General features: G+C 44.3%; 1 protein-coding gene across 3 annotated transcripts in view; it reads right to left on the reverse strand.

Annotated features, from left to right (window-relative positions):
• COQ8A (coenzyme Q8A) overlaps positions 1 to 27,237 on the reverse strand; it is a 97,695-nt gene that overhangs the window by 14,990 nt on the left and 55,468 nt on the right. For all 3 annotated transcript variants that reach the window (XM_043511660.1, XM_038393843.2, XM_038393844.2), the window contains exons 5-7: positions 19,354 to 19,428; positions 5,687 to 5,809; positions 891 to 976 (exon numbers count right to left, since the gene is read on the reverse strand). In XM_043511660.1, the coding sequence (XP_043367595.1) occupies positions 891 to 976; positions 5,687 to 5,809; positions 19,354 to 19,428 (284 nt within the window). The remainder of the gene's footprint in view (positions 1 to 890; positions 977 to 5,686; positions 5,810 to 19,353; positions 19,429 to 27,237) is intronic.

The following is a 27,237-nucleotide window of genomic DNA, read 5'->3' on the forward strand; positions in this document are numbered from 1 at the left end:
AGGGCAAGGGGATATTCCCTTTATCATCATTATACATCCTTTTCTGCCATGCTGCCAGTCTGAACAAGAGCAACCCAGGCTCATGGGAGAACCACTCTAGGGAGGTGCAGGATATAGAACAGCACTTGTAATCTGCTCTTAATAGCATTTTGATCCACGGTCAACCTGTTATTTCACTTTCCACTCCAAACACGTGTGGAAGCTTACTTGGGTCTGAGTCCTATGGAGAACAAACAATTCTCATGGGTTAATCTGCCTCAATCCTCTTTACTGATCTTTGTAGTTTAAAAAAAAAAAAATCAAGTATGGCAAAAAACTCATTTGCTTCGTTTTGACCTTGCTTGAAAGTGGGTGAAATTTCACCTTGAGAAGTTACTAGCTAAAATCTTCATTTTGCCATATTGACCTTCTCAACTTTTATCCACTGACTTTCCATGGGACTGAGGTGCCTAAGTGTCCAAGTCACTTTTGAAAATAGGATTTAGGTGCTTTTGGCAATTTAACCCATTCCTGCTTAGGAGAGGCTGGGGAAAAAAGCAAAGAAAAAAAAAGCATAACGAACAGAAAATGTGATGTACATAAACAGCCCCAGTTATGCCAGCCTAGCTTTGGGGGTGGTGGATCCCAGCACTAATTCAGTACTGTGCCGAGTATTCTCTGTATTTCCTGTGGATGGGTTTAAGTTACTGGAAAAGAAAAGCTCACTTAATCAAGTTTTGTATAACCTTTCAGCTCCACTAGATGCACCCATGTCTTCTAAAAGTCAAAATATTTACTGAAAGAGTACTCTAAAAATACCAGCCCCTGCCTTCAACTGGGGCATGTCACAGGGTATGTTTATTCCATTCCTACACCCTCGCCCCCGTTAAGTAGGACAGAATATTCCTCACCATCATTTGCTTTATTGGCATGAAGTCTGCACTCTGACGTACACGCTCAAAAATCCTCTGGAGGTGAGGGTTGATGAAGGCATTATCTGCCAGGAGGAAAGTACAGGCTGGTTAGAAAGAGCGAACTACACTCACAGAAACTCACACTTATAAACATGCTTCTAATGACAAATGTGTATATGGACCCATTATGTCTCTGTAGTCCAAAGCCCTCTCTAGTCAATTACAACTCTTCGGGGGTACTGCTAAGTACAGAAGCCAAATCCAAGATTACACTGTCAGCATTATGATCAGAAGTTCTTCCCAACACTGAAAAAAAATACTATTCTAAACTCTCCCATGCTGAGCATTACATTTGGGAAGTTAGGTAACCAGTAAAAAAGGACACCTGCACAAATCCTGTGGCAAAAGAAATGGCAGGAGCAAAGGGTGGTTGGGGACAGAACAGCTGGGACAACACAGCTTGCATTTTGTCCCCATCCCTCCAGACCAGAACAAAGTGACCAGGACTGTGCTACAGCATTGGAGAAACAGATCAGTTCTGTACTTTTCCACAGCCCCCACCCCACAGTCACAAACTGAAGCATAAAAACTTGTCAGAATAAAATCTCTTGGCACACACTATATTCTACTATTGGTTTTCCAATGTTTGTCTGCTTTGTTCACTAAAATGCTGATGAATCAGCAGCATGTTCCATGGCAATCCTGCTGCTAGAGGGATGCGGGAAGGAATTATTTGTGGTGCTGTACCTCATTAAGAATTGTGGTAGTTCGGGACAAATCCAAAACAATGAAATGGCATCTAACACAAAACACAATGTACTGCACAGATCCGTCCACCACATGTCCAAAATTAGCACAGCATTTGTTTCCAGATACAATCTTAATTCTGGCTGATTGGGACTTCTCTAAGGCTTGTGTGATACTAAAGATTAATACCCAGTCTCACCCCAAGCACCAAATTTTGGCTGAAAAAAATGAGATTCCATCTCTGTCACTTAATAGTGCACTCTCTTGAGGGAAGAAAGGTACTTCAAAGACAAGACACTGGCACACTTTATCAGATGCTGTACCAAATAATCCCTGCATCTCCTGATATGTCCATGCAGTAAGAGGACAGTGGTTCTTCATACAACTGACACTGTTCCCAGCAGTTGTATGCCTGGAGAGAGCTGGATATGCAAGAGGTACTTCTAGTTCATTAGTTTTATAATCATTACTTATGTCCAAGAATTTTTTTGTACATTAATAAATAAATAGGTTCTAGTTGAGGTTGCTTGATAGCCACTGTCTTGTGGTAGCAGCATGGTGCTGTCAACCATGCAACAAAGATGCCACCTCAGATACGACTGCAGAGTAATACAGTGCCAGCAGTGAAGTCAGCAATACTACAGGAAAAAGGACCATGTTACAACATTAACAAATGTGCTGCTGAACAAGGCTAAGCCACTAAGTGGTGAACTGATGAGATTGTCCAGAAGCTAAACAAAGCCATTGTAAAGTCCAGCAATACAGGCTGGGAGACAAATTCACCCCTGGCATAAGCAGCTGCACTCTCACTGACTTCAATGCATGCACCTGTGGTCAATGTGGTCCCAAGGTGCTCATTAACACATGCACACACACCTGAATCTTCAGAGGAGCTACTAACAGTTCCTGCTAACTCAGCCAACTTCTAAAACCAGGGCCAGGGGATTTAAACAAGTGTGGTATACCAGGACATACCAAATGCAAGTTATTCTCCTGGGGATACCCAATGCTTTCCTGGAAAAAAACAAACAAACCAAGGAAAAAAGGCAGAGTAGATCTGCTTACTAGCCCTTACATGTGACCTTGCCAGACCACAAGGTGGCAGGAATTGCACTAGCTCTGATATCTCAGCAGCTAGCCCAAGAATCAGATCCATCACAGGATGGTGGCACCTACATTTTGCTACCACTGTCAGCAACTGTCAGTTGCTACTCTGAAACCTGTCAGCAACAAAGTTACTGCAGCCCTATCTTCCCCCACAGTAATAATATAGCAACCACTCCATGAAAATGCCTGAAGGTCTATAAATATTAGAAAGACAAGGTGGATGCGGTAATATCTTTTATTGGACCAGCTTCTGTCGGTGAGACAAGCTTTCGAGCTATCCTGAGACAGATATGGCTACAACTACACTGCCTACAAGTATTAAAAACAATAATTAAGTCAGCTAGTAAATCTTAACTCTATTAGAAGGCAGGAAAGAGAAAGAAAATCCATAGTGCTTCTGCTCCTCAGATCCAGAGGTCAGCACCTGTCCTCCCTTGTCCCCATGATTTCAGAGTGCACACAGACCAATGACTAAACACTTGACCATTGCAACTCATTCTAACGTATAAAGTATTTTAAGCATATTTCCCTCCCCGCACCCCCAGCAAATAATCTGGCTTCATGACTATGCACTGAATCAAGGCTCACTCAGCTCTGGACATTTGGATCACTGGCTGCACAAGGTGAAGGGCTAAAGAGTTCTTTCTGAACATGCACCAGAGCAGAGGTTGAGGAGGAAGATACCATTCTTTACTCTACTTCCATCCTGGCACCTCTCCACAGAAGGTAGTAGGTTTCCAGAGGGTGAGGCAACTGAAAACAGATGGTAGCCTGTAAAATTGAATCAACTGCTGCAGACAAGAGCTCAGAATGAACCACTCTATAAAAACAGATTCTGTTCAGCACCACCTTTCTCCCCATCAGCCTGTGTTCTCTTCAGAGGCCCTTTAAAATCTACCCTGGCATTTCTGGAAGGTAAAAGTCAGGGAAAGGAAAAGCCCAGGAGGAACCACCACCTCTCAGCTGCCTTTGTTAGCTATGGTCTTCACCCTTTTATTTGTTTTTTTTTTTAAAAAGCCTCCAGCAGTTTTGTATGAGCTTATGTCTCATTCATGTGCTAGAAAAGCCCAACTGAGAAGGAACCTGTAGAGAGAGAAGGTAGGTGAAATAGCAGCTTTTATTGGACCAACTTCTGTTGGTGAGACACGAGCTTGAGCTACACAGAGCTCCACTTCAGAAAGATGCAAGGACACTGCAGTTCAGGGGTCCCTTCTCTGACTGCAGGTAGCCTTGTTCCCCAGAACCTTCCCCAAGCCATTACCCTTTCTGTTCAAATCTCTCCAAACACTAACTCTTTCACAAGCAAGTCAGTTACTTAATACAAACTCAACATGTAATTCAGCACTCTGAAATTGCCCATGACCTCACTGAGTAACCACATCATCTTTCTCTTTTGGCTCTATAGATTTGGAGCTCTTTGGGGAAGTTACCTTGGTTTTGCTATCAATTTAAACCAAAGCTGCTACAACTGTGTATCTATTCAAATTAAGACATCAAGTGACAGAACTGTCAAATCCCTAAGAGAGCTCTTCCAATGTTTAATTACCTACACTTAAAATGTAGACCTTATTGCTAGTTTGAATTTGTCTACCTTTAACCTCCAGCCACAGATGTCATTATGCTTTTGTCTGCAAAATTAAAGAACCCACTATTATCAAATCTCCTCCCCAAGTAGATCCCTCAGAGATGATCTGATCACACAGTCTACAATCTAAACTGATTGGTAAACAGAAAATGAAAGGTTCTATTGTCCCACCAATCCAGTCCCCACTTTTCCACATTTTAACCCTAAGAATACAGTTCTTCTAGCTGAGAAACAACCAACAAGACATGCCCTTTGGCTTGTCAACACTGCTCTGGGACAGATTTTGAACAGAATATGTTCCCAGAAACTGATCTCACGGTGAAAGTCTCTGTGGCTTCATTACCAATCCGGTCACCCAAAACTACCCAGCTTCAATATAGCAGATGTACATGTGAATATGCAGGAAGATACAGAGCAAAATAAAGGATTTGGAGGAGGGCATCAGGCATTTGGTACATGGAGAGAAGTTAACACTCACCCCTACAGCAAAACAGAAGACCATTTCCCAGACACAGCATTAGCCAGGGTGGTGGAACATTCACTTTTCAATCAATCAATCACTCTTGCCAAGATAGGAATTCAGATTTCCCTACTGCACCAAACTAGGTTTGGGGTCACCATCGGCAGCAATCTCTTGCCACCAGGAGAGTTCACAGGCCAGTGAACCATGTGAACAAGCCAGGGAGAACTACTCACACCATCACTTCACAAATCTGTACTTTTGCACAGTGCAAAGATTTGGAGGTGTACTTTAAAGGCTTGTGTTGTGTTGCAGGACTGTGCTCTCACCTGCCTTCTCTGTCTGGCTGGTAGGTTTACTTGTTCAATTTGACCAAACTCAGTCTTTAACACTTGTGTTAAGTTTCAGGATTTGATTTTTGCCTTCACTCATCCTCATGGTATAGGGCCATCTTATTTCAGGACAACTGCAGAAGGGTAAACTAGGCTTCAGGAAGTTACTGGACTTTGGCTATATGGGACTCAATTCACGTTTATAGTATAAACACTGTGGGGAGGAGGATGGATGTATGTACAAAGGAGAAGGGTCCAACAACCACATTCCCTATGACTTCAGGAAACCAAAGGGAACTGAACTAATCAGAGTGAACTGTGCAATTTTGTAATCTTCATTCTCCTATGAGGAAACTGCTTAGCTAACCTGTTACCATTCACTTGAAGTTATTTGACTGAGGACAGTCTGCTGTGCTGCTGGCTTGTTAATTGATCTTGATGTCCAGTGTCTCTTATTAGCAATGACTTCACATCCTTCCTGCCCTCTGTGTACAGTAAGTGGATTGCCCCAGGTGAGTGTCACTAAATAAAAGATGAGAAGCACTAGAGACCTGTTACTTACCTTGAATGCTCAACATCTGTCCTAGCTTCAGTGCAGCTCCCCGCACCTTGCACAGAGTTCTCACAATTCTTTCTGCATTGGCCTCCGACAGAAAGGGACTGGAATCCATAACTGCTTTCTTTCCTGAGGGCAGGAAGAGAGATTAAAATGCTTTAATGCTTTATGGACTTCACCCCACCACATCATCCTATTTTAACCTACACCCCCTTCTCTCAAGAAACCAACATACCCATTTATCCTCCATCTAGCATAAGGCCATTCCCAGAACTCCTCAGAGAGGCAGCTTTGAGGCATGTGAGACAGTCAGGGTCCAGACACCCCAAGGGGAGTACAGGGGGTCTGAACCCCCAAAAGTAAGCGACTGAATCAACTGGTTATATACAATGGTATTGTGTATAAAAATATGTCAAGTACAGTCTTTTATGAAAGTCTGTAATGCTTTGAGCTTGCCGGTCATTATGAGATTACACAGTCATGGTTATGAATGCATGCATGTAAATATAAAAAGGAAAACTAACCAACGGTGGTGCAACTATCTCACAAGGCGGTGAAAGAATCAAGCAGGGAGGGGTAACCTAGGCCCCAGCCAGTTGTTTACACAAAACCAACTTCAAGTACCCCTCCATTGTCCAGTCCAGCAAAAGATAATGGTTAACCATTAGTGTTAATGGAAAGACATCAAGACAAATGGGAATTCCCGTCATTCTGAATAACGAGTCACCACGCCAAGACAAAAAAATTCTTTTAAAAGAACAGGCTTGAGAGATTTTGTATCCAGAAACTGAGGAGCAGCTTCTAAGCAGAAAGCTGTTCCTGATTCCCTGCATGCCCTTTGTTATAGAGGGAAACTGTTCGAAGACAATAGGTAATTTATATTCAAAAAGAGAATTTGTTTAATATGCAAGTATAAAGCCTGAGGTTGCATCTTTAGGTTTCTTTTCTGTGTAACTTACATATGCTCTTCCTTATTATTTAATTTTTGAACATGTGATTTTTCTATTAAATAAAACTGTTTATTTTTACCCCTAGCAGATCTTCAGTGTGCAAACTGCATGAAGTGTGCACAGCAAAATGAACTGATAACTGGGAGCTGTTTTCACACCTTCAGGGGTGACAAACCAGAAGGGAATATTCCAAGTGTCTGGTAGTTAAGAGCTCGGGGTAGATGGATTTGGGGAGAGTTGGGACTGGAAGGACTGTTGAGGTCAGCCTGCAAGAAGTAACTGAGCTGGCGGAAGCCAGGGTGTGACCTTGTACTTCTAGGATGGCTACTGGAGTCAGGGCTGAGCCACAGTAGGACAGCATTAAGGCACCCAAAGTTACAAGGCAGGCGGTGACAGAACCCCTTACTGGTCTGGGTGATCCCAAAACATCACAAGATACAAGTGAGCAAAGGCAAATATGGGCCTTATTAAAAGTCCAGTGGCGCTTTATGAGCTAGGCAAAGGCACACACCACAAAGCTGTGGCAATCCACCTGCACTTCACCAGCACACCTCGTCCTGATATTGCCATCCTGAACAGAGCAGAGAAACAGTTAGCATCCGCTAGGACTAGTGAACAGCAGAGACAGTCAACCTTCTCTCTTCATTCAGGTTAGAACAAAATGCCAGTGCAAGCTGACCTAATTATGCCATCAGATACAACAGCAGAACCAAGTCTGTCCCCACCCTATACTATCAAGTAATTTTCAGCAGATGACAATATGTACATACTTGCAGCTTTAACTTCCTTTCAACTAAGAAAAACTGCATCTCAATTCCAGCTCTGTGGGGTTTGGTTAAGATGCTGTTATTGAGGTCACTCACTCAGTGATGTTCACTGCAAAGGATTCCTTAGTCAGATGCCTGCTATCATTCCAGGTATTTGTGACTATGCAGGATGTTTCAGTTCTACCTGCTTTTCACCCCAAGCTGATTTTTATTTTAAGACTCAAAAATTCTTTAATTCATTTGATTCTCTACAACATGCATTTTATTCTATTGGAGATGTAGTCTTCAGATCCTGGGCCTGCTGGACCCCAGAATGATGTAGGAGGAGGAATGTCTTCCAGCTACTATGGTGCCAGTTCCTTTACACATTTACTTGTGGGGGCCAACTTAGCCATCCCCTAACTGGGGACTCAAGCTTTAATTTCTGTCACTTCTACTATGCTTTTTAAACAGAGCAACAGCTCAAGCTAGTTAAGATCTCACTGTTCTGTCTGAATTTAAGACCCATTCCTCTACAGATAAGCCAAATCCTGTTGGTCTTACTCTCACAATTACACCAGTATTAAAGCATAAATGATTAGGCCCAATGTCAACATGATCCAGCTCCCCCACTGAGCAGGCAAAGCCTGCCACTGGACAGGCTCACAGCTGGTTCCTACAGACACCGGACAAGCCTTCAGTTTGTAACAATTAGTTGCTACAAACCATGAGAACACTCCTCCTTTGGGGCGGGGGGGGGAGAAGGAGGGGGAGATAGTGGCTTAAGGGCTCAAGTCACAGTCCCCAAGTTTCCTTCCAGAGGCCAAAAAATGCCAAGAAGGAGCAGTTCTGTCTAGGACATCAAGACAGGGAACACAGGGTCTGCAATGGCTCCTGCCGAACTTGTCTACTTTCCTGAAAGCACAGCCACCTGTCAGTGTGATGGACTGTGCCAACAAGGATCAAAGGGTAACCTACCAGTCAAATCTCATAGCCAAGTGACAGGCAGGTTTGTTATAGCGAAGTACTGCAAGTCAAGTTTGTAACGCAGGGCTGTGCACAGAGCTACAAAAGGTCTGTGCATGTCACTGCCTCTCCTCCCTGAGAATGAGCTGTTTGTTTAGACAACACTGACTGCACATGGAATGCGTACACACCACCACACCAATTTTGGTCAGAAAGGGATTACCTGAGGACACTGGTGGGAGAGAAGGGGGAGAAAATAGACTTACCAGCTGCTGAAGCCAAAAAGGAGCACTATGTACTCAGTGTACCATGTAATGACAACAGGGTGAGAGGCTTCTCCCCCAGTGCTGAGCAAAGGTAACTAGACAGAGGAGGGAACCTAGGCTGGCTGGAGGAGCGGTGAGATCCAGACACGTTTGGCTGTTCCATAATGAACTCTGCTGACTTAACATGGTTTGGTATGAACTTTTTCATTGGATTGTCCAGTTTAGAAGCCAGAACCAGGTCACAAACCTGCACCTGCTATCCAAATACACAGGCACTTGCACAATCAGAGTCAGCTACTTTCCTTCACATACCCCCAGTCAACATGCCTAAGGCCCACAGAGTGGTCACTGAAGACAAAAGGCACAAGTGGTCATTATCAGAATTCCCCCTAAGCAGTGCATAATGTTGGCAGGCAACATGCGCATGGAAGGTGCCTGGCACTGCCTTCTTCTGGACTCTGCCGCTCCCACTTCCATTAGCTGTTTCTGGTGTTGCCAGATAAGGAGGCAAGGACTTCTTCAGCTCCCTGCCCCAAAAGAGTAAGAGTGTGGGAGGGTGCATGTGTGGAGGACATGGAATAAAAGAGGAGTGACTAGAGTAGCAGATTGAACAGGAAAGAGAACAGAGAGGGAGAGGGAGAGAAACCAGGCTCAGGTTTAAATTGGGGCTCATGCAGTCATTTATTATATGCACAGGAAGAGTTAGAATTGAACATTGCTCAGGATCCTGGTTTCAAGGATTCTCTCCTGAGAGATTTCAGAGTAGCAGCCGTGTTAGTCTGTATTCGCAAAAAGAAAAGGAGTACTTGTGGCACCTTAGAGACTAAAATTTATTAGAGCATAAGCTTTCGTGATCTACAGCTCACTTCATCCGACGAAGTGAGCTGTAGCTCACGAAAGCTTAGAGACTAACAAATTTATTAGAGCATAAGCTTTCGTGAGCTACAGCTCACTTCATCCGACGAAGTGAGCTGTAGCTCACGAAAGCTTATGCTCTAATAAATTTGTTAGTCTCTAAGGTGCCACAAGTACTGCTTTTCTTTCTCCTGAGAGACAGCAGGGTCTCCTGGACCTGCCCAATCCAACAGGATTTAGTATTAGTTTTGGAGTTTTTTTAAATCTGCTTTCAGACAAATTTGAAATATCTCCCCCTTCCCTCCACCTCCCAAAGATCACTGGCTTTTGACTGTTCCTGCCAGAAAGTGCTTCTAAATCATCAGCCATGAGGGTAGGAAGGTAAATAATCCAGCACACAAGTGGCTCAAAATACAGTTGAGCCATGAAAAACTGAATCATCCCTGTGTCTGTCTGAATCTCACCCTTTCCTATCACATACACACACCCCTTTTGCATACAACAGGCTAAGAAAACAGTTAATGATTAAGGTGGTTCCAAGAAGCTAATGAACCCTAGTAACTTAAAAACAACCTTATCAGAGAAAGAAAAATCCCCAACAGCAGCACTCCATCATTTCTTCCTGGCACGTTTCTCTCCAACAAATAAAAACCACACAAACACTAACCTGAACATAAGTCAGCCTTGTCATTAGCAATGAAGTGTTGCCTGTTTATGCACTGTGCTAAAAATGGACCTAGCCCAGAAGGTGACTTGAAAAGGGGAGATCTTTTCTGTTCACATAAACTGAGTATTTGTGGCAAGTACTCCTTTTCTTTTTGCGGATACAGACTAACACGGCTGCTACTCTGAAACCTGTCTTTATGTGAACAGTAGGTGAAAGGGAATCATTGGCACAACAAAAGGAAAAAAAAAAACAGGCTTAAAGGGACGATTGAATACTTTTCATGGAATACACCCCTCAAGCCAGTTCAGTTCAGTTCATACAGAGGCAAAATGGAAGAGGTAGGCTCGCTCTTCTCAATGACGGAAATAACCTTGTACTCTTATACACAGCTTTTCATCTCTAGATCTCAAAGCAGGTCATGAAGATTGTGAGCATCTTCACCCTTGTTTCATAGATGGAAAAATGCAAAGAAAAGTTTGGGAGCAGAGACAGGAAGACAACATGGAGTCCAGACTCCCAGCCTTGTACTCCAACCATGAGACCAAACAACTCCCCGCAGAAGTTGACTGCTAAGCTTCTCTATGCAAGCCATGCGAGTACATGTTCCCAAGAATTCTAAAACCACCGTTCCAACCCCAGAATTAGCCCAGCCGCCTCCAAATTTAAGTTGGTCTCAGCTGCATAACTGTTCTCATCCTAAACGATAACTGCTGATTTTTTCCTTACAATTAGATTGATTTAAAAATGGATAACAGATTGTTCCCTCAGAGCAAGTCACTGCATAGGGAGTTTTCGGGTTTTTTTCTTTTTGAGGACTGTCTGCTTTGCATCAACTTTGGGACATGGGGACACAGCTTAGAACTTAGCTATGTTGTCACTCCCTCCATTTGAAGGAAGAGAGCATTTCTAGAGACAAAGTTCTGCTCAATACTGACTCTACCTGAGAAAGGCCGATTGCTAGCCTTTTAGGCAGAGAGCCACAACAAGCTCTTTGTTTGCCCAACACCTAGCATAATGAAGGCACCACTGTAATATTAAGACATTAATACAGGTAAAATTGACCTTGAAGCCAAGGTCCTTTGCCAGCAATAGAGGGTATTTGTCTGGAGGCAGCGTTTCATTTTTTTTTTTTTTTATTCCTGAAAACTTTGTTCCTACACCTATGCCAACCTTGTGCTTTAAATACACATTCTAAATAATACACAGTGTGCAGCGATAGTGAGACTGCTGCGAAGGTCAGTGGTGACCCAAGGGGCTATTTTTAATTTGCTAGCTTGACAAAGACAGTGAAACTCATCCATGCTCCATACTGGAAATAACAATGTTATTCCCTTTTTAGAAGAGCCAAGATTTTATTTATAAAGTGGTTCCCTTAAAGTTGAAGGAATTGCAGCATTAAAACTTGGAGGCCCTCACTATCTACTCCTATAACTAGGGTTTCAGCAGTGGAGAGCATCAGTATGTGTCCTGGGCATCAGGAGGCAAATAGTGCCTTTATCACCGCAAGTTCATGGTTCAAGGGAAGAAGTGACTCCTTTGCTGAGTCCCCAGGCCCTACACATCCTAACCCACACACACACACACACACACACACACACACGGAAAGAAGGGGATTGAGGAGAATGTGTGTGATGGAACAGGGGCTCAGAAACCAAGAACAGAGAAGGGTGTGAAAAAAAAATGGAGTACAGCTCTGCTGAAGACGTTAGCACAACTGCTAAATCAGTGATTCTCAACCTGCAGACCATGGGCTGCTTGCAGCCCAATCAGCACAGAGTTGCAGCCCATGGGACATCCTTGGGGCCATACAGGTATTACTGAACGAGGCCCCCAATGGCAAATAGTTTGAGAAACACTGTGCTAAATTAATCAGAATGGGGGCAGAGATCGTGTGTGACTTAAATACATGGATAGATGGACAGGATTACTAGTGGTGGGAACACAGCAAGATATGAACATAAAAAAGGAAACAAACTGGCTAGTGGCAAGATCTTTAGCCCAAGCAGTACCGGTCTCTGACCTGGAACACGAGAAAACAGGCATGGAGACATGTTAGAGTCACTTTTCTGATCATTAATCATTTATATTATAGTTGTGCCTAGAGACACAACCAGGATTGAGGCCCCATTTCACTATGCACTGTCAACACACTGGGAGATAGTCAATGCCTTGACAATAAGACGTCAGGGCAAGAGGAGAAAGAGAAACAGAAAGGTGAAATGATTTCCTGAAAGTCACACAGCAGATCTATCGAAGAGCCAAGGGTAAAACCCAGATCTTCGACGCCTGGTCCAAATGCCCTAGTCACTAAGGGTACGTCCTCACTACCCACCGGATTGGCAGGTAGTGATCGATCTATCGGGGATCAATTTATCGCATCTCATCTAGACGTGATAAATAGATCCCGAACCAACACCTGTACTCCACCTCGGCAGGAGGAGTAAGCTGAGTCGACGGGGGAGCCACCACGGTCGACTCACCGCGATGAGGACAGCCAGGTAAGTCAAACTAAGATACTTACGCAATTTCAAGTCGCATATCTTAGTTTGAACGCACCCACCCCGAGTGTAGCCCAGGCCTAAGTATCACCACCTTATTCAATCACTGCATTTTCCATCAAGGCCAGCTTAAGACACTCTTACAACTATCAGTACTTGGCTCAAACTACAGAGCAGGCTACGGACAGTGCATTTAGAATTTACAAGTAATATTAGAGTTTTTTAAAAAAAAAAAAAATCTCAACTGCAGTTTCTGCATGTTGCAGAAAAGTATCAATTTCTCTTAAAAAAAATCCCTTCCCCTTCTCACTTTAAGGAACAGATTCAAAGCTCATTATCTCCAGCAAGTTTCATAATTCTGCTATGTTTGTGATTTCACTTGGCAAGTGCCCAGCTAGCAGGTGCCTGGCAAGGAGAAAAATATAAACAGCAGTGCAATCCCTCCTCAGTTAAAGGTGGAGATAGTCTCCATCTCGCAGCAGATACGAGCAACTTGACAGACAAGGTGTTGAGTGCTGCAAGCAAAAGCCTTCAAGGATTCTGCAAGCCAAGCCAAGTTTGTTCACATATATTCAAGATAGTGCTGGTGTGCAATGTAAGTCAGAGCAACCAAAAACTAACCCTTGCAGACAATTGTTGCTTTTACAGATCAAGGACTCTCAGGACTTTGCATGAGGCTTTAGTTTTTGATTTGTGGTGGTGGTTTGTTTTTTTAAAAAACCTTTATATAGAGAGGGGAAAGCAGGAGAGAATGCAATGAGAGATTTACAGATGAGCACAGATGGAAAATGAACACCATACCATGGAGAAATTTGCTATAGACTGTCCATTCTGTCTCCAAGAGATTGGCCCATCTTCACACTGTAGCATCAGCTGACTGGACAGGGATTCAATCTTCAGCAATCATCAACATCCTTGTAGGTCCAACCAGCATAGCAATATTTGGGGATATTAAAATGAAAAAAAATCACAGAGCCCTCTCAGATTTAAATATGCACTTCAAAGCAAAGCCTCTGAACTAGGAGCACTTTGGCTTCGTTTCCTGTACTTATTCTACCAGTTAAGGAGCTTAAGAGGAAACCAGCAGAGAGAGGGTTAAGTAGGAGGTTAGAACATATCAGGTATGCCTGGCAGAGCAGCAGGTGCCTCCTAGAAGGACAGAAAGGGATTTATACTGGGAAAGAAGCATTTACAGCATCATACTGATGTCACTACAGTCAATCACAGTAAGAACAATATAGTAGTGAGAGGTTGCCCATTGTACCCAACACACTGATAGCATAGCAGATGCATTCAGTAGTACTAGAGTGGAGGATAAATCCAGGCCTTTGTAACAGCATGGCATTGTGTGCCATATCAGTGTGTCTATATGCAGTCTCTCCTGCTATAAGAGATACATTTCCCTCCACACCAATTCATACAAGCTTCAGAAGCTTGTGCTGATTTTCCAGAAACAAGGAGTTACTAAGAGTCTCAGATACAAGAGAATCTTGTCATGAAGGACAAAGCCTAGACTGAACCACCTGAAAAAGGGATTAAAGACACTACCCCCACCCTTCCCACACACACCCCAAACCAGACCAACAGGTGCTGAAGGCCCCAACAGCTAGGCTATGTGAAGCATTTAGTACACTTTGTACTTGATTCAGCCCTGTGATATGCCGGCACAAGGCCCAAAGACAAAGGAGTTCATGATACCTTCTCTATCTCATGGCTTGCAACCAGGTAACAGAACCAAAGATCAGTGGCACTTGCCAGAGAGAGGTTATGGATAGGGTACATCCAGATTAATGTGCAGCTCCTAGGCAGTCTACATCAGTGATGTTTCTGTGGAGACCAAGCTGAAATGGCAACATCTGAAAGATTTAAGAAGTGATCAAGTCTGTTTAAAAGCCAAAGTAAACACACTTGAATGCATTACAAGAAATGGCCACAGCTGAGTGGGCAAGTATTTGGTCTCAGTTTCTTAGATGTGGCTTTGGGCAAATGCTACTGCAGAAACTCCTCGTGTCTGTGCTTACAAGCCCTCCTCATCCCCATCACTGTGGTATCTGAACACTCTTCAAAAGAAGGCATCCATGTAGCATATGATCAGCATCAACAACATTGGAATCAAGCACTAGCTGGAAAGGATGCAGGGTTTGAAATGATGCCATGCTGCAGTTGTGCAAGATCCAAGTAATTGCTATTGCTCTGTGTGCACTGCAATCAGAAGTCTCTCTCGCCACACCTCCATGTATGTTCAAAAAGGATGAATTCAAACTGGACCAGGTACAGAGAAGGGCTACTAGGATGATCCGAGGAATGGAAAACTTGTCTTATGAAAGGAAACTTAAGGAGCTTGGCTTGTTTAGCCTAACTAAAAGAAGGTTGAGGGGAGATATGATTGCTCTCTATAAATATATCAGAGGGATAAATACAGGAGAGGGAGAGGAATTATTTCAGCTCAGCACCAATGTGGACACAAGAACAAATGGGTATAAACTGGCCACCAGGAAGTTTAGACTTGAAATTAGATGAAGGTTTTTAACCATCAGAGGAGTGAAGTTTTGGAATAGCCTTCCAAGGGAAGCAGTGGGGGCAAAAGATCTATCTGGTTTTAAAATTCTACTTGATAAGTTTATGGAGGAGATGGTATGATGGGATAATGGGATTTTGGTAAGTAACTGATCTTTAAATATTCAGCGTAAATAGGACTAATCCCCTGAGATGGGATATTAGATGGATGGGATCTGAGTTACCCAGGAAAGAATTTTCTGTAGTATCTGGCTGGTGAATCTTGCCCATATGCTCAGGGTTTAGCTGATCGCCATATTTGGGGTCGGGAAGGAATTTTCCTCCAGGGCAGATTGGAGAGGCCCTGGAGGTTTTTCGCCTTCTTCTGTAGCATGGGTGACTTGAGGGAGGCTTCTCTGCTCCTTGAAGTCTTTAAACCATGATTTAAGGACTTCAATAGCTCAGACATAGGTGAGGTTTTTCATAGGAGTGGGTGGATGAGATTCTGTGGCCTGCGCTGTGCAGGAGGTCGGACTAGATGATCAGAATGGTCCCTTCTGACCTTAGTATCTATGAATCTATGAATCAATTTCACAACCCCTCAACTGCACAGAGAAAGCAATCTGCCTCTCAACCTAAGTAACAGTCAGGCTCGGGAAGCAGAAGCAGCAGCCTAACCAAAAAACAAAAGGAGGGAGGGAGGGAGGAAGGGCAAAAAATAGTCTAACAAGAGTGAAATATGACAAGGGAGTCAATCCTCTGAACCTGGACTCTACTTGTGACTAACTTCATGGGCTGCTTGAGAGGGAGGTCAGGAAAACTTTGGAGGCAAGAGTGGAGTTCCATGTTGTCTCAAAGCTTAGGAAAGGAGAGACAATAATAGAAGAATATTGGAGTTCTCCTAGCAAGGCACATGGCAGAATTGGTATCTATCCCCAAACAGTGACAATCCTGACCATCCTCATGGGGAGTTTCAAAGCACCTCAAATTAGACTGAGCAAAGGAAGTTAAACAATGGACCCAGAATAAAAGGGCTTGCAAGCCCTGTCCTCATTTCCCCCCACCACCTCTCCTTTCTGACAGTCTGCATCCAATCCACCTTTGGGTCAGGTAATAATCAGATATTGTGGGAGCAAGCTTACGATACGACCCCCGGGGTGACCCACTGCACAAAGCCTGCAATGGTTAAAAGCATTTCCCCTATCTAACTTACTCTGTAACCTTCACCTCAGTGACAGATGGTTAGCCAGACACCAAGGGTAAGGCAAACAAAAGAGCTATTGATGGCAAAACAAGAACATGACATTTCTCTTATATTTTTAAGGTTAAAGTGGAAGAACTGGTAGAGAAGTCCAAAGAAAGTTTTGTTACCATGAATCTCTGACTTCCTTTAAACTCCTTAAAAAAGCCACAACAACAGATGTAAGGAATATGAATTTGTTTAACTGCTTAGAGGCCTTGATGCTGCTGTATTAGTTTGTAGATCCCCTGTACAAAATAATTCCTTCTAGAGCCATGCAGAATCCAGCAAGGATGTGGGTCATTTCCATGTGACAGCCTGCAGCCAACTGCCTGTGATAAGAAGTCTACCTTATTGAAACTGCCAGTGCCACAACAACATAAAATCAAACCTGGTTGTGGAAGCCTTCCCCTCTTCACCCTCATCTCCCTGCCACCCATGTGATCAGATGTTTACTTTCCAATTCTATCACTTTAAGAGGCAGACAGTGCTGAGGTTGGGAATGAAGAGATTCAGTTCCATGAGACTGTCATACTACAGGATGCTCGCTTAAAACACATGGAGGATCTATATAAACAAGACTTCAGACAGGCTGTGGGGAGGCACTGAGTTCCGAGTCTAATAATCTTTGATACCATCCTCTCTCCAGACCTGAACATCTAGGAGATTTGGAAATGGCATCATCTTCCTCTGGTACACCTTTAAATACCTGGCCTCTTTACCGCCCATAACACTAGCATGCACTCTGGTCCTTATTTCCAATTTTTACTGAAACCTTACCTCTGACTTCCTGACACTAACTTTTCCCCCACTCAGTTCAAAAATATTACTGCTAACCTCATCCTGGCCTGTTCTGACCAGGTTATTGCTTTCAATCCCTGTCCTGGTTCCCTCTTCACCATAGGAAGAAATACAAGCTTCTTGTTTGCCATCTTCAAGAACCTTTACAGCTTAGTCCCCATCTACTCATTTGCTCTCAGTTTCTTACTGCATCACTCTTCCTGTCCCTCTCCCCAGATCAAATTCTCAGTCAGCAATAGCAGCCTCCATCTACCACCCCTCCGCTTCCCACAAGTGACTTGGTGCAAAGAATGCACCCTCCCCAAACTAATCCATAACACCACTATCCTGTCCTCCAAATCCCTCAAGATCCACCAATGCCACAATGCCCACTGAAAGCTACCACCTCATCAATAGGGATATCCAATATTTAACTGAATTGAATCCATATAGGACTAGCAACAGTGCAAAACTACATAACTATGATTTCCTATCACTGTAATCATCAACCTCTTCCCTGTTTCTTCCACTGTTGCACTCACTTGCTGCATCTTGTCTTCCAGATTGTAAACTCTTAACAGTAAGGAATATCTTTTACTCTGTTCACACGATACCTATCATAATGGGATCCCTGATCTGACTGGGGCCTCTGAGCACTGCTGTAATGCTAAGCTTATTAAATAAATCTGAGATGAAGAAGCTCCTGAGGTGATTAAGAAAATAAAGAGGTGTTTGGAGGGGCTTCCCAGAATGGGCCATCTCACTGCTGGGTGAGATGGTGCTGCCCCATGCCAGCATATGAGTTTTATATAGGAGGTCAATGATAGCTAACAAAGGGAACCTCACGCACACACACGGATCAGGTGTCATTTTCTTAATTATGTCCTCCATCCATCCCTATCACATGAAATGGAACTTGCAAGTAAACCAATGTCCAGTTCATTCCTGTCCCCCGCTCAATTTAAAAAACTATAGATGTCTTCCCTATTGATATGACACGCAACTGCCCAAGCATCTTAGATCTAAACAGACGCATTTCTTTCTAGGAATACTGAGCCTCCAGTTACAAAAGCCAGGATTTCAAGGATGGTGGTCAAAACCAAAAGGGCAAGAGCCAGAAAGATGCTCAGCTCCAACATTGGCTACAACATCAACTCTGTTAACTTGAGTGGTACCAAGACCCCCATTGTGTCAAGTCAAATATAACAGCAGGGATATTGGGTGGCAGGCAGGAACTTCATGGAAAGTGATGCTGCATCTCATCCAAGCTTTTGTGGATAGGAAACCCAACAAGAATATCTACCTAGCCACAAGCCCTGAGTAAGCTGCTTTTTTCCGCAAAGAAGGAAAAAAATATCACGTTCATATCTTCTGCATCTCAGTACTATGGATTGCACTAGCTGTTCCCTACCATCATGTGGGGCAGGAACTCTCCCAGCTAGAATACAGGTGCAGAAAAGCAGTAAACATGTTGATTCAGATCAATGCCAGTGGGCAAAGGAGACATACCCAGAAACAGCATCCCTTTTCTTAAAATTTGGGGACGAGACAAGGAAGACAGGAGGAAATGCAAAGTCTGGTATAAACTTGCTTGAATGGCACATAGCCCTTTCTCTGTGCATGTCTACAGAATAGTCAAGAGAAAGATACTGAAAGAAGTGAAATGCCAATTTAGTGTCTGAATAAATTACTTCCCCATGATTTTTTATAGCAGTCATCACCTGAATATCAAATAGGTAGAATATTGCTGAAGGTCAAGCAAGTCTTTATTACTTCAACCACTAACACCACAAGGTTTCAGACATTAAGGCCTGGTCTACTCTCCGTTTTTGTACTAGTATAAGTATTTCAGTCAGGGGTGCGTTTTGGGGTTTTTTTAACCTGAATAGTTATATCAGAAGAGCTTACTCCCCTTTCCTTATGGAATAAGCTGTATCAGTTGAAGCGCCTTTACACCCATCTAGCTGAGTCCATACAAGTTAAGTTGGCAAAGCGATACAACTTGTGTTTAGACAAGCCTTATGAGGTTAAAAAGAAATTAATTCAACCAAAAGAAACTGGAAAAAAAACCCTCCACTCCTAATATACTGCAGCAGAGTCACAGCCTTTAGAGACCTCACATGATTTTATTCTTCTACACAGTAGATAATGCCTAAAAAGAGAAAGCAATTAGGTTTCCTGTTCAAAACAAGCACACCAGAGAGCTCACCATTGCGTTCTTCAGGTCTAAGGCTCTTCTTTGCAACTTCTGCCAAGGCCCCAATGCCAAGACCAAAAGCTAGTCCTTTAAAACAAGAGGAAAAGCAAACAAGTCAGTGGTGAATGAGCACAAAAATGCCATCTGTATATGCTTAAGCCATTTGATACATTCAGAGGATACTGAGAGGTAGCTCTTTTGTAATCAGCCCCTAACTGCATGGACTGCAGAAATATTAGCTTTCCCTACAGATAGGGGAAACAAGACTTTAGCATTTATAAATGTACAAAGTAACTTGATTAGAAGAGTCTGGCTTTCATGACAATATAAGCTAACAATTACCCACCCTTCTCCTAGGTCTCTTCATTCACTCTCGCATGTCAGGGCTATATTATTATTGACTAAAGAGTTCTAAAATACTCAGCTCACAAGCATGCTGCAGAAGAGTGAAGCAGTAGGGTTCCACACTCCAGGCTAGGCTTTAAATTACCACCCTGGAGGAAGGCTATTTGAGAAGGTAGGTTACAATACTGCTTTTGATAACAGTTCACACGTGTCAAGGAAGTTGCAAACATATTCAGACGCAAAGGTTGCTAGCAAAGTTTCAATAGTAAGGGCAGAGGCTTAAGCCAAATCTCTACACAATAAAACAACCAATCACACTCATAAGCAGATAGCAACATTGTTGGGTCTAAATGCCAATTGCGTCCAAGCAATCAACATGGTTTAACAAAGGTCTGGCCTATGTTATGTAGGACAGTGGTTTTCAAACTGTAGGTTTTCAAACACAGGGCTCCACGTGCTGCCCCCACCCTGAGCACTGGCTCCTGGCCAGTGGGAGCTGCGGGGGTGGTGGCTGCAGGATAGAGCAGTGCAGCACCACTTTGGTGCCTCTGCCTAGGAGCCGGACCTGCTGCTGGCTGCTTCTGGGGCACTGCGCAGTCTGCGGTGCCATGACAGGCAGGAAGCCTGCCTTAGCATCCCCTCTGTGTCATTGACTGGAAGCCACCTGAGATAAACCTGCACCCCAACCCCCTGCCCCAGCCCTGAACCCCCCCAATACCCAGAGCCCCCTCCTGCACCCCAAACCCCTCATCCCCATCCCAGAGCCTGCACCCCCAGTCCAGACACCCCCCTGCAGCCCAACCCTCTGCCCAAGCCCTGAGCCCCTCCCACACCCCAAACCCTTCATCCTCAGCTCTGCTGGGTCACAGGCATCAATTTTCTTCAACTGGGTCGCCAGAAAAGAAGTTTGAAAACCACTAATGTAGGAGGTCATGCTAAGATGATCAGAGCAGTCCCTTCTGGGCCTTGGAATCTATGAATACCACCTGCACTGTAATTGTCTCCTCAAGAGCTTGTGCAGCACTTAAATCAGTGCTCCCCCCCATAAGCTAAGTGGGACTTCAAGAGCTATGGCGATAGCCACACACTACCTTTGCTAGGGGTATAGGCTGGCTTCCTTCCTTCATTCTTTCAGGTTGTAACATTTATTTTGCTGCATAAATCAGGACCCCAATGGTATTAAGTTAACCAAGCCAGCCAGCCCGACATCCCAGCTCTGCAAATCAGAATATTCCAGAATGCATTGCCCCACATACTGCTAGCAGATATTCCATATGCATGTCCTCCAAGGACTCTAGCCCCTGCTGAGCACCAAGGGATAGTTTCCCATAATGCACTGATACAAAACAGCCAGACAACATATGTACAGACACACAAGGACAACTAATATGGTTGTGCTGAGAGACGGGAGGGTACTTTGTATCAAAAAAAAAAAAAGGAGAGTTCTGCGATGCCAGTTTACCAAACAAGGGCACAAAACAGCTGACACTCTTGGCATAAGGGGTCTCTCCTTCCTCCCAATTAATTCTAATTCCCTGCAAGATTTTAAAATTGATATCATATGTACTCTCCACTCGGAACATAGCTCCACCTTTATCTCACACATTAACCTCTCCACAACCTAAATACCAGTGCAAGTTTAGGCATCGCCACAAGCCGCTCCAGTGACATTACAGTGGCTTATAACCAAACATTAACCAGCAGTGACTATTTTTCTTTGATAGATTTCATTTCTGTTTACATATTTTATTCTGATAAGGCAGTTCACTTTCAAACTGAACTTTCAACCTCCTGTATTGAGATTTGATAATATATGAAGCACGCAAGTTAAATAATAAAACTCTGCACTTAACAGCATCTTTTAGAGGATCTCAACATATTTTTAAAAGGTAAAAATTTTGAAGCTATAAACAGTAATAAACTTCTCAGATAATTAATTACAGGACAATAACCTTCCTCACGCTGAACAACTGTGTAGCCATAAAGCCTCAGCAGCTGATAGTAGGGAATAAAACCAAGGCTGTTTTGCTCCCACAACCAAACAAATACCCGACCAGGAACAACTTGACAATAAAGGTTAGAGCCTAAGTTCCCTGTAAGCTGCATGGCTGCGCAGCAGCCTATTTAGTGCTGTGGAGGTGCTCAGGAAACCCACCTGGCCAGGACCTACCACAGCTGGGGGAGGGGCACCCCTCTTACTCCCCCTCCCCAGCCCTGGCCCGGATCAGCCGCAGCTGGGGGAGAGGTGGGCTCCAGCCCTGAAGCTACTGCAGCAGGGAGAGGTGCCTCTCCCCTGCAGTCCAGGTGCTGCTGCGGGGAGAGCTGGTGGAAGTCTTCTCTACCTGCTGTAGCCCTGGAGCACCCTCCTGCACCCCAAACTGCTCATTCCCAGCCTCACTCCAGAACCCACACCCCCAGCCCGGAGCCCCTTTCCACAATCCAAATCCCTTGGCCCCCCCCACCCACACAGGAATTTTATTATATGCACCAATATGGAAGTGATGTGTCACACATCATTGCACCAATATGACATATCGCTTCCATCTTGGTGCACATAAAATTTATTCTGTATATGCGTGGGAAAAGTTAGAGGGAACACTGTTAGAGCCACTGAAGGACAACATGAAGACACTCAAATATGTCAGCCTCCATCCAGTAGAGTGCAGGCACTAGCGATGGGCAGAAAACAAGAATTCTATTTCATGAAAAATACTGGTTTCATTCCATACTGGAACAAGATGGAGACCTTTCAAAGTTCTTCCACAAGAGAAACCACAAACAAAAGACACCTCTGAATCAGATAAAGCATGGACTCAAACCTGGGTCTGCCAATTACAGATGGCGGAATTTTTCTAGGAAAAGGTTTTTTTTTAAATCAGAAAATGCCAATTCATTGGGAAGGTTTCTGAGGTCCAAGACAGGAAGGAGTTATCAGCTATGGCCTCCTTCCCAACATGGACCTGAGAAACTTTCTTGATGAATCAGCATTTTCTGATTATAAAACCTTTCCTTGAAAAATTCCTCCTCCTCTAGGTGATGCACCTAAAATAGCAAGCACTATATTACAGAACAGTAGCAAGCAAAAAGAAACAGATAGGAAGATTTAAAGAGAGCAAAGAGTCCTTACCAAAAGGCAATTTTCTAGGTTGTGAATGAGTGCTGGTATCAAGCTCCAAGATATAGCTCATTCAGCACCAGATCTGTTGGTAACACTCCCATTAAGAGCTCTGTTTTATTGTTACTGCAATTCTGAACTAGTTTGGCTAACTGGTCTCTACAGTATCCCAATCAAATGAAAGATTAGGGACCAGGTTCTATCTCAGTTACCAGTACTAATCAGGAGCAATTCTAGCACACGGAGTAGTATTTTTTGCTTTACAATAGTACAACTGAGATCAGAATCTGGCCTAGTGCTTTTCACCCCTCACCCTAAAGAGTTTCTAATCCAAATTTTAAAAAGTACAACACAACAATTCACCCTGCGAAAAGGCTGTAAGGATTTATACTGTATAGAGCAAGGGATTAAAAAAGGAGTTTATTAAAAGTAGCTCTTCTTAAATTGGAAAATTCTGTGGGGTTTTCTAGCAGAAAACAACTAAAAAGCGTCAGCCAACAGTGCTCGAAACAGGAGAAGGAAAAAACAAAACAAAAAAACCTAGGCTTAGGCAAGCTTAAACCTTAGCTGTTCTTTCATACTCCAGCCTCTAAAAACTTAAAGGCTATAAGCATAATTGTGGTGGTCTGAGGCTGACTGAGTTATTGTCCTATGAGCATTATACTGAAATTCAGTGCAACAACCCCATAGCAGGTCTGCTGATAAAATGAACTATTTGGAAATGTAACAGAGAATAAGACAATATACAAGGCTGGTCTAAACACAGTGGGGGAGGGAAGAAAGTGCCCTTGGGGTGGGTGGGATCCTGCTGCTTTGATTGTTGCTATTCAGCAACAAAGTCTGCAAAGACAGTAACTGACTGTACTGCAAACCCACTCCATTCATCAAGAAAGCAAACAAGCCAAGCAACAACCTAGTAAAAATATTTTAAATAACTTGAAGACTCTTATTCCCATGAAGGGCACATCAGGCAGTCCGCTCCTCAAGACCTGGTGCCTTTCACTGGTCCTTGAGGCTTATGTCATTTTTTTTAAATCTTGAGTTTTCACACTTCATGTCTCTCTCTATTCCCCTTCCTGTGTTATTTACTGGAAAGTTGCAAAATTAAAAAATTAAGAGCACAGGCCTAATTCATCACTGGTATGCAACTCCATTGACTGCAACAGAATTACATTAGGGACTAGTTTGAGCTTTATTTTTAAAACACTACATTTTCTTTTTCACTGAACTCATTTAGCATTCATTGTTTACGGGCTCTTTAGGGTATTTCTTAGCTCACAATAAGGGTTATGGGGAACATGACCAAGCAAATATTGCAAATATTTGGGCTTGGCAGGATTTGATCTAAACAGATAGATGTGGGTAAAATCCGATGAAGTGAGCTGTAGCTCACGAAAGCTTATGCTCAAATAAATTTGTTAGTCTCAAAGGTGCCACAAGTACTCCTTTTCTTTTTGGTAAAGATCTAGTTCAGCTGACAGACTGAAATCCACAAAAAGATATTGATCAGTAACAGTTGGTGGGAGTGCAGCCTCCCCTCCTTGCCCCTGAAGGGATCAGGTGTCACTGGCCTTGCTGCAGTGCAGAGTCCTTGCTATCATGGACCCACTCCCTCATTCATGTGATAGCTGGACTGCAATGGGCTCACTGAGCTTCTGCAGGGCCAGTGACACGATCCCTGCAGGCGCATGGCTACTGTGCTGGCCCAGCAGAACAGAGACCCCCACAGCCAGGACTGTGAGGACAAAAAGCGCCCACCACAGGGGAGGCCACCTTGGTACTGAATGGCTATGTCCTCCTCCTCCTCATGGCCCTAAGATTCTGCTCTACCATGCCAAGAGCGCAGGCTACCCTTCCCCACCTTTCCCTACCCCTTGTGCCTGCAGGGATCTGATGTCACCAGCCAACTACAGTGTGCCCTCTGCAGCTCCACTATGAAGGCCCTGTTCACTCACTCAGCAGCCAGGAGTGTGGGAGCCATTCCTGAACAGGAACTGTTCAGCAGCACCCAGGGATGGCTCCCACCCTCCTCCTTGCATCCCGGCTGGTGGTCTCTGCTTTGCCATGCCCAGACCACAGCATCCCCAACACCTTGCACCCCAGGTGTCTTGGGCCCCTTGGCCATACCGGAAGCCACTAGGAGCTGCCTGTACCCCACTATGAACACTGCCCTAACACCCAATCCTACACCCTACTTAAATTTCCAGCAACTGTAAATATTAAAAAAATAAAAATTTTATCTTAACTGTCAAAATTAGGAAAAAATATTGAATCTTGCCAAGCCTACAAATACTGCATGGGATTAATTAGACCTAACAAGACACTAATTTCAAGAAAATCTATTAATATTTGTTCTTCCAAAACTTCTACATACCCACCCATCCCAAAGGCTGTGGTTTTAGGCCTACACTACCTGTTTAACTCTGAATAGTTGGCAGCCTATATAACAAAATCCACACATTCCTGAGCTTATTTTCAGAGGTGCTGAGCATCCAGAGCTCCCACTGAAGTCAACAGCAGCTGAAGCTCCTCAGCACTTCAGGCGAGGGGAGGAAAAAGACAGTCTGTTGGTGTCAAAATATGAAGCAAAAACAACGAGAAGTCCCTGTAGCACCTTAGAGACTAACAAGTTTATTTGGGCATAAGTTTTCGTGGGCTAGAACCCACTTCAGCAGATGCATGGAGTAGAAAATACAGGAGCAGGTATAAATATATGAAAAGATGTGAATTGCCTTACCAAGTGTAAAAAGAAAAGGAGTACTTGTGGCACCTTAGAGACTAACAAATTTATTAGAGCATAAGCTTTCGTGAGCTACAGCTCACTTCATCGGATGCATACAATGGAAAATATAGTGGGGAGATTTCATATACACAGAGAACATGAAACAATGGGTGTTACCATACAGACTGTAACAAGAGTGATCAGGAAAGGTGAGCTATTTCCTCTACAGCAAACAGGGAAAGATTAAGAATGAGCTCTCAAAACTGGATACTCTCATAAAAAACAACCTTCCACACAAGCTTCCCCATGGCTGGACTTTACAAAAACTAGACAAGCCATTTAAAAAAGCTGTTTAAAAATAGCCGGAGCCTCGCGAACCAGCTGAGCGGCAGCGGAGCAGCGGGGACAGCAGAGCAGCTCACAGCAGGAGTTTGCCTGGGACTGGTAAGTATCCGAGTGTGTGTGTTTGCTTGCTGAGGAAGTATCCGAGCGTGTGTTTGCTGGGAGGGAGCCTGAGTGAGTGTCTGATTGGCTGCTAGCCTGCAGGGGGCGGGCATTAGGGTGTCTGTGTGTTTGCGTCAGGGAAGCCTGGCTGTTTAAAAATAGCCGGAGCCTCGCGAACCAGCTGAGCGGCAGCGAACCAGCGGAGCAGCGGGGACAGCAGAGCAGCTCACAGCAGGAGTTTGCCTGGGACTGGTAAGTATCCGAGTGTGTGTGTTTGCTTGCTGAGGAAGTATCCGAGCGTGTGTTTGCTGGGAGGGAGCCTGAGTGAGTGTCTGATTGGCTGCTAGCCTGCAGGGGGCGGGCATTAGGGTGTCTGTGTGTTTGCGTCAGGGAAGCCTGGCTGTTTAAAAATAGCCGGAGCCTCGCGAACCAGCTGAGCGGCAGCGAACCAGCGGAGCAGCGGGGACAGCAGAGCAGCTCACAGCAGGAGTTTGCCTGGGACTGGTAAGTATCCGAGTGTGTGTGTTTGCTTGCTGAGGAAGTATCCGAGCGTGTGTTTGCTGGGAGGGAGCCTGAGTGAGTGTCTGATTGGCTGCTAGCCTGCAGGGGGCGGGCATTAGGGTGTCTGTGTGTTTGCGTCAGGGAAGCCTGGCTGTTTAAAATAGCCGGAGCCTCGCGAACCAGCTGAGCGGCAGCGAACCAGCGGAGCAGCGGGGACAGCAGAGCAGCTCACAGCAGGAGTTTGCCTGGGACTGGTAAGTATCCGAGTGTGTGTGTTTGCTTGCTGAGGAAGTATCCGAGCGTGTGTTTGCTGGGAGGGAGCCTGAGTGAGTGTCTGATTGGCTGCTAGCCTGCAGGGGGCGGGCATTAGGGTGTCTGTGTGTTTGCGTCAGGGAAGCCTGGCTGTTTAAAAATAGCCGGAGCCTCGCGAACCAGCTGAGGAGCGGCAGCGAACCAGCGGAGCAGCGGGGACAGCAGAGCAGCTCACAGCAGGAGTTTGCCTGGGAGTTCGCCTGGAGGGAGCCCAGTGAGGCTTACATCTTGCCAACGTCTCTGAGGAAGCTCTGTAGTAGGTAGGTGATATGGAAGGGGGGAATTCAGCTGTTGTGACCTGCACTGGATGTGCCATGTTTGTCTTTCTTCCACAGGACAGAAGCGACTTTGTCTGTACAAAGTGCAAGCTGGTCTCCATATTGGAAGAGAAGATTGAAGGTCTGGAGCAACAGGTAACGACCCTGCGTTGTATACGAGAGACTGAGGATTTTCTGGA

The sequence above is a fragment of the Dermochelys coriacea genome, chromosome 3 (assembly GCF_009764565.3).
Source record: "Dermochelys coriacea isolate rDerCor1 chromosome 3, rDerCor1.pri.v4, whole genome shotgun sequence".
NCBI classification, from domain to species: domain Eukaryota; kingdom Metazoa; phylum Chordata; order Testudines; family Dermochelyidae; genus Dermochelys; species Dermochelys coriacea.